The sequence below is a fragment of the Brassica napus genome, chromosome A9 (assembly GCF_020379485.1).
Source record: "Brassica napus cultivar Da-Ae chromosome A9, Da-Ae, whole genome shotgun sequence".
NCBI lineage: Eukaryota > Viridiplantae > Streptophyta > Magnoliopsida > Brassicales > Brassicaceae > Brassica > Brassica napus.
In genome coordinates, this window is record NC_063442.1 from 11,143,036 (window position 1) to 11,150,818 (window position 7,783).

General features: G+C 29.2%; 1 protein-coding gene across 1 annotated transcript; it reads right to left on the minus strand.

Annotated features, from left to right (window-relative positions):
• Positions 1–5,427: 5,427 nt before the first annotated feature.
• LOC106434972 lies at positions 5,428–6,614 on the minus strand. The gene has a single exon (XM_048739893.1). It carries the CDS (start codon positions 6,384–6,386, stop codon positions 5,769–5,771), a length of 618 nt encoding a protein of 205 aa, XP_048595850.1. The 5' UTR covers positions 6,387–6,614; the 3' UTR covers positions 5,428–5,768.
• Between the last annotated feature and the right edge of the window lie 1,169 nt (positions 6,615–7,783).

Genomic DNA, 7,783 nt, shown 5'->3' on the forward strand with positions numbered 1-7,783 from the left:
GAAAATAAAGTATTTGGCCGTAATAAATAAACTTGTAGACCAAGTAACTTAAATTTTAAGTATTTTTTGGTTAGATAATAGTAAAAATAATTAACAAAAGAAATCTAAGATTATATCCACATATTCACATCATATTCTTTTTTTTGTTTACATAGTTTGTTAAGTATAGATATTTAATCTTTTTAAATGTAAATAATAAAAATTAGTTTAGTATTATCTTTTTTTGGTGATATATGAATTAGTATATAATTTTGTGATATATATTTTGGATTTTTTTGTCATAAATTAATATATTTATGAAATACATGTATTAATAGTATCGATCATATAATATTCATCAATGTTTATAGAACTACACAACCATAGTGGTCACCTATATTTATAAATTAACAAATTTGTATTTTAAACATATAACACAAAATCAATTAGTAGTATATGGTCTTTCCTTGAGTTTTTGTAAAACGTGACAACTTTAGTGATCATGAAAGTTATATATTTATAAATGTAATGTTTTTATTCAGTTTATTATAGTTTATTCACTTAAATATGGTATGTCCGAACCAAGAGAAATATTAATGTCATTATATGTTATAATAAAAAAACAATTAAGTTGCATCAATTTAGAAAAAAACCAAAATAATTAATCATATAATGTATAAAAATATAACTTTACATAAATAAGACTTATTAGGTTTCTAATGAATAGGTCCAACAACCTTTTATAAGTAGATTTTTTAGGACTCCTTCCCTTTTAATAGTATAGATATAATTTGTTTAAAAAAAAACTCAAGATGCAAGATACAAAAATCCGTGGGTGCGTATTAGAATATGTTTCGGCTTAAATTTTGTTAAAATATAAATAATATTTTATAAAATAAATATCTTCTTAAAAATAGTAGGGTGCAATTGTACATAGTCACCTAAATAGATTCACCGTTCAAGAATGATTTTTGCTGTTTTGGTCAGAATATGCTATTCTATATAAGAAACCATTTTTTGTCTAAATATTAAAAAAAAAAATCGATTTTAGTTGAAACTATCTGACGGTGGAAATATTTAAAGTAAAATACAATGATACATTGTGATTTAATCAAAATATTGATCTCATTCAGTGAGTTTACTCGATGATTTCTTCTGTAATCAGATATCTGAACCAATTGGTAACTCCTAAATCAATGGAACCATATGCTCTAAAGATGACCAATTATCGTACCAGAATGAGGTAGAACACCGGTTTCTCACTTTCAGTTAATATAATTATTTAGATGTATCTGAATATTTGAGGATATTTTCCTCTCCATCCTCCGGGGTTTGATTTCAAAGAGATAAACAAGAAAGAACCTTTTAAAAATATATTCGGATCCATTGTGTCCAAAGAGATGGATGCAACCATGCGGTGGTGGGCTAGTGGTCTCGAGGAAGCAACAGCTCCAATACGGATCCGACTTTGAAACCCCGTGTGGCCACCCGGGCTAGCGTTAAATCGCAAGAATACGTGGAGTGCCGTGGACTTTGTAGAACTAGTCGATTGACCTCGCTCACCGGATCCCCATAGTTATAAAAAAAAACATAGATGGATGCATGCTAATAGATTTCCACATAATCTTTAAACAACATGCCTTATTCACCTTGCAAATCAGCCTGATTCTCAATCCTTTTTTTTTTGGTTTGCACACGTCAATTAAGAAAGTTTTGTTTTACAAGAGGTTAGCTCCGTCCTGAACCAGACAAATTAAATGCAAAACATAACTTACAATCTCATTTATACATACATTATCTTGGGAGATGAAACACTATTAGCTAGAAGTTAATGAGACTAGTGATGACTAGTTTTGTGAGTTCCATGCTAGAGTAGGATAAGAAACAAGCCCTGCCTCTATAGTGTACAAGTAGTCTTCTCTTTGTCGTTGATGGCAATCCAAAATAAACAACCAGACGTGTTCCAGTTGTAGATGGGGATCAAGCTTCAATTGATGATCAAGTTTGTGCAAAGACTCTAACCTATAACCAATTGATTTTCCATTCTGATTTTTAGATCTGAGAGCTCCCACAAAATTTTCAAATGTCTTTCATGCCTTCAATTAAACGGATGTTTCTGTCAGAAAGTATCAATATATCATTTCCAAAACATAGGTATGTGATCTGAATGTTCTTACAGTGTGGGTAGTAACCAATGTGTCATTTCTTAGCTGATTTTCTCGTACTTTTGACAACACATTTATTCTATTAATTTAAGATCCTATTTTTATCTATTGTTGAAAGTTATCATTTAAATTTTAGACCCTTTAAAATTTGTTACTGAGGTACTTAAATTTTGGACCAGTTTGTTACAATATTACTAAACACTACTCAGGTGATACAACCGGTCTACTTAAAGTAAATCATCATCGTCTAATAAAACTAAACCAATGCAATACTCCAAAACTAAATAAAAAGTAAACCTTCGGTTATCCCCTATATATTATCCTATGTTGCATGGAAGCTTCATCGGACGTCCGCTTCCCGCTTCGGAACCAGAATCAGAATCGGAACCTTGTGGAAGCTTGTGGAATCTCGCTTCCAAAACGTTTCTAAAATATTCTCTTTAAAAACTTGTTGGAAGCTTACGATTCCGTTTTAGAATCACGCTACCATTTTAAAAAAAAATGCAATGTATATCAATAAATATAAAACCATAGTTTTAATCTACATAAAATAAAAAAATTAATAGTAATGAATATTGAGTTATAAATATGCAAATATCAAAAATAATACTATAAATTATCATTATGCATTGAGATTTTTTATTAAAGATATAACACATATTGAAATATATTGTGTCAATTATTTATGAAGTATTAAAAATCATTAATATAATTTTTTTTGTAAACTTAATTATGTGTATTTTTACAGTTTTAATATAAAATCATTTCAAAATTATTATAAATGAATAAATGCTTTATTTCAAATTTAAATCATATAATTTTTAGTCCTAATTTTTGTTTTCTTAAATATATATATATGGATATACGCTTCCAACACGTATCCGCTTCCTAATATTTTTAAAAAATCTCGTTTCTGTGCTTCCTTACACTTCCGCTTCCACGTATCCGCTTCCGTTTCCATGTAACATACTGAGAAGCATTACAATATTTTTTTTGTAGTCATGTGTCATCACAGAATGATTCTTAGAATCCTTAGAGAAATAGATTGATCCATCAAAATATATAATAAGCATTTTATTAAACTAACCATAAATACACTATTAATGTACTTTATTATTTCTTTAAATAAAATCACAGAATTTCCTAATATGGCTAAAATAGATATGACAATTAATGATTTTGAATAATAAAGATTTGATAAAAATAAGTGTATCTTATATTATATTTTTTAATTTTAAACTATAAAAATAAATTAAACAACCATAGTAACCATATAATAAACATTAAAAATTTTCTTTATATGTTATATTTGTGATCCATGGTTTAAAATTTTTGTTATGACATGATACAAATGATTAAAAAAATCATATAAATTGAAGTTTCATTTAATAAGTATTAAAAATAAAAGATATATATATATATATATATATATATATATATATATCATTTTAAATTAAATTATATGCCATATAAAAAATATATAAATATTTCAATTTTGAAATTTACGTTGATCAATTTTTTTGATAAAAAATTTGAAAATATATTGAAAACTTAATTTAAAAAAAACATCATTTCATAAATATTAATATTAAAATATACTATATATATGTTACTATTATTTAAATTTAATTACACAGGTGCGGTTTTCAGCTGAACCACTATCTTTTACGTGGGATTAGTTTTAAAGTGCGTTTTTTGGATTCTGCATGTATACAAAAATTGAAACAAATATTAATTACACAGGTGCCGTTTTCAGCTGAACTACTATCTTTTACGTGCGATTAGTTTTTTGTGCGTTTTTGAGTGACAGTGGTGAATGGTAATCAATTGGCGGTTTTGATAATTCCGCACTGAAAACCGTGAATTGCATGTCGCCATTCTCAACCCCAAGTTCAGGATCTAATTCTTGTTTTACTGATCCGAATCATCCTTATATTATTTTATGGTAAAAATATGTCACACCGTTGATTTTTTTTTAATTTCTGGAAAGATATATATCAGCCGGAGTTCTGACTAGTTTGGCTGTACATAATTACAAAGTTTGTAATTGCAAATTTTCTAGAAGCACAACCATATCCATAACAAATGACGATGACACAAGATAAGATCCGATAAAAAAAGAGAAAGTAATTTGAACTGGGCAAAGTAGCGAGTAAGAAGAGGCGACTTTGTTGTACCTCAAAACTCCTTGAGAGGACCGCAACCTCTATAAAACTTCCATTGAATTTTACAAATTACAATGTATGAGACATAAATAAAGAAAATCACATTTTAAATTTTGAATGTGATATCTAAACCCATTTTAAACTGAATTTTTATTAACATTTATAACTTTCAAACTAACAAATTAATATATCAAATATCTAACTAATCTTTTTTCTTATCATTTTAACTTATCTTATGTCTTTTTTTTTTTTTGATCACAAACTTATCTTATGTCTATCCACTAAAATAAATTGATAAAAACTATCAAAATTCTCCTTAATGAACAATATTGTTTTATGTTTAATTTATATGTCTAAGGTTCAATAATTAGTGTGATTTCTAAATCTACTTCAAGATCACAAACTATTTAACTACAACCCACGCTAGTGGCCTAGTCAGTACTATATTATCGTGTGTTCGGTGCTCCTAACCATATATAATTACTACTTGAGTTTAAACAAAATAATGAATTTGCAAATTCTTGTAAATTAAATGTTACGCTGTAGTGGCTCCTGGCACTATTTAAGGAAAAAAAAATGTAGATCATACAAACTATCAGGAAACTCAAAACAAAACTTGAGAAAAATCACAAAAGTCAAAGTAAAATTGTAGACAACCTCACCGACGAAACTACCTAGCAGTAGATAACACAGCAGCCAAGAACACACTAAATCGTAATCCGGTTTCAAGTCCTAGAAAGAGTGATTTATTAAACAATTATGTAGATTTACGGAAGAAAAACTTACAAGGGATCTTTAACATGGTGCAAATACATCTTGTAAGACGTGGATTTTCATAGGATGCCACATGTGATACAGTTAGGCGTAGATCTTCATAAGACATGTAGTATTGTCGGTTGTCGAATCGTCTATGTAATATTTCTCATATCATAATTGTAATATTCTAATAACTCAGCGTTAAAAAAAAAATCTTAATCCGATAAATATGCATGAGTATTATAATTATGTAATTACTAAAAACTTCAAAGCTCCATCTAATGATGCATTTTTTTAATCTAATGATGCATTTGATGTAAAACGTTTTTCTGATTGAATATATTTTACATTTAAGAAAAATCTAAAGAAAGTAGACAATTACGATTATTTTAAAAATATTATCATCACCAGTTTCTTGAGTTATTACACTATTTTTGATATAGATGTTCACGATATGTTTCCAGTAGGCAGTAGATAATATGTAACCACCAACCAAGAACATTGTCCTATTGCATATTTACACCTATAAACATTTGAGATCTAAAGAAGAGAAAAAAATACATAATTTTCTGCTAATTCAGCTGTATGAAAATTAACAACTATGAAAGTAACAGACAAGAAACAAAACGTAACAAGAAAATAAATCAAGAACGTATTTGCTCGGTCACGCAGTATTCTCACGAGCAGCCAGAAAACGAAAATTCTACTTGCTAGGATAATGATGACGTACAGTTCTTGGATTGAACGATGCTCTGTTTTCAATACTCAATTTCCTAGCGAAATCTTTCTTCTTCATCGCGTATGAGGAAGATCCGCTCTTTTCCTTGATCGTTGGAACCAAGTACCAAGCAATACAGGTGAACATAATGGCAACAGATCTTCCAAAGAAAACCAATAAAACAAGAACCAATATCACAGTCACGGGCAAGAACCGGTTCGGTCTCGTGATCTTCTTCAGATTCTCGTTCAAAACGCAGTTCTGTTTCTCCTCTGTTTCAAGCTCTGTTTTCTTCGTTTCCTCGGTTTTTGATTCGTTGACCACTGTTTTGACTTTAGCAGCAGCAGGAGCAACATCTTTGGTCTTCTTTTGTTTATGAAGGTAAGATGATCTGATCACGACGGGGACACACTCGCCGGAGCTTGTGAACACGAATCGGACAAGAGGCGGGCCTCCAGAATCTAGCTTCTTGGAGTAGATGCTCTGCCTCTTCTGGTCGAGCTCTGAGAGAAGCTTAGAGAATTTGTCAAGTCCACGATTTGAAAAAGGGTTCTTGCTTGATTTTCTTGGCAAAGAACATGAAGATCTAAATGGGCTGGTCATTTCTTTTTTAGTTGATGATCCTTTGGTTTCTCTTATCTTGTGCTGTTCTTGCGAGATTAGGAGAGTTTCAATGGGTTTTTGTTTGCTTTATTTTTGGTTAGGAAGGATTTGATTTACAGACAAGAGAGACGACCTTGTTTGGTATTAATATACAAGATTTGTAATAAAAAAAAATTATATGTCTTGACGCGGCAAGAATATTTGTTTAATGATAGGAAAGAAAATCGTTTCTAAAATATTTAAAAATTGGATTAAAGGATTTGACGCGATCTGATGAAATGAAGCGTTATAACCGGGTTATAATTGGTCAAACCTCTTGGTCTCAGAATTTTTATATTCTTTTAAAAGATTTTTGATGAATAAGAAGTTTCTAGGATCAAAAGGTTACATCATCGCATATGTGTATTAAGTTGGTCAGTACTCAGTTGGTCTTGTTGATTGACTTTCTTGCGGCAGAAGCTAATAAAAAAGTCGTTTTCTCACAAATTTCCAAACGGATAGTAAAATATTTTTGGTTTCCCCTCCTAACTATATTTTGGCTTCAGAAAAGCAAAATCTAAGACAAAATCTAACGGGAAGCTGTTTACAAAGTATTTATAATGGGATAGATATATAACAATATTTCGGCAACTTATTTGATGTATAGATGTGATTTTTTTTTGGTTCTGTTTGATGAATATGCATTTGAAGGGAAGGTTTGTAGCCTAGAATTCTATATACTCCATCCAATTTAAAATTTTGAAAATGTTTTGAAAGATATTTCAAAAATATAAACTGTTGACATTTTATATATTAATTTTATTATATATTATAAAAATATTTAGCAATTGGTAATTTTCATATAAACCATGTTAATTAAACGAGTTACAGCTGAAGCTTATGCCTTCAGTTCGAGTATCATTACCTGCCTAACCACGATTTAAATGAATTTAATCATCTACACGTACCCGGATGTAATGTCTTGTGTGATTAGTTTTTGAGTAGAAAGTCTTTGAAATCCATATATGATTATATAATAAAAAATAATAATGTTTTACAAATTTATTGTTTGTTAAATTATTACTACTATTCACATGTATCATTTTAGTTAATGTTCTTGATCATTTAATGTGCATGTGATAATAAGATATTATTTTGTTCACTAAGTACATTTTTTTGTTTAATATCAAGCGCAGCCACTCCGTGTTTAGACCATCTCCAATGGCTTAATCTGTTTTTTACTCTAAAATAGAATAACTCTATAATAGAGTTTGAATTTGCTCCAATGGTACTCTATTTTAGAGTAGAAAATAGAGTGATGAACAAAAAAAAATAAGTTACTCTATATTTGGAGTAAACCTATTTTCACTCTATTATAGAGTGAGAAATAGAGTACCATTGGAGCATTTTTACTTTAA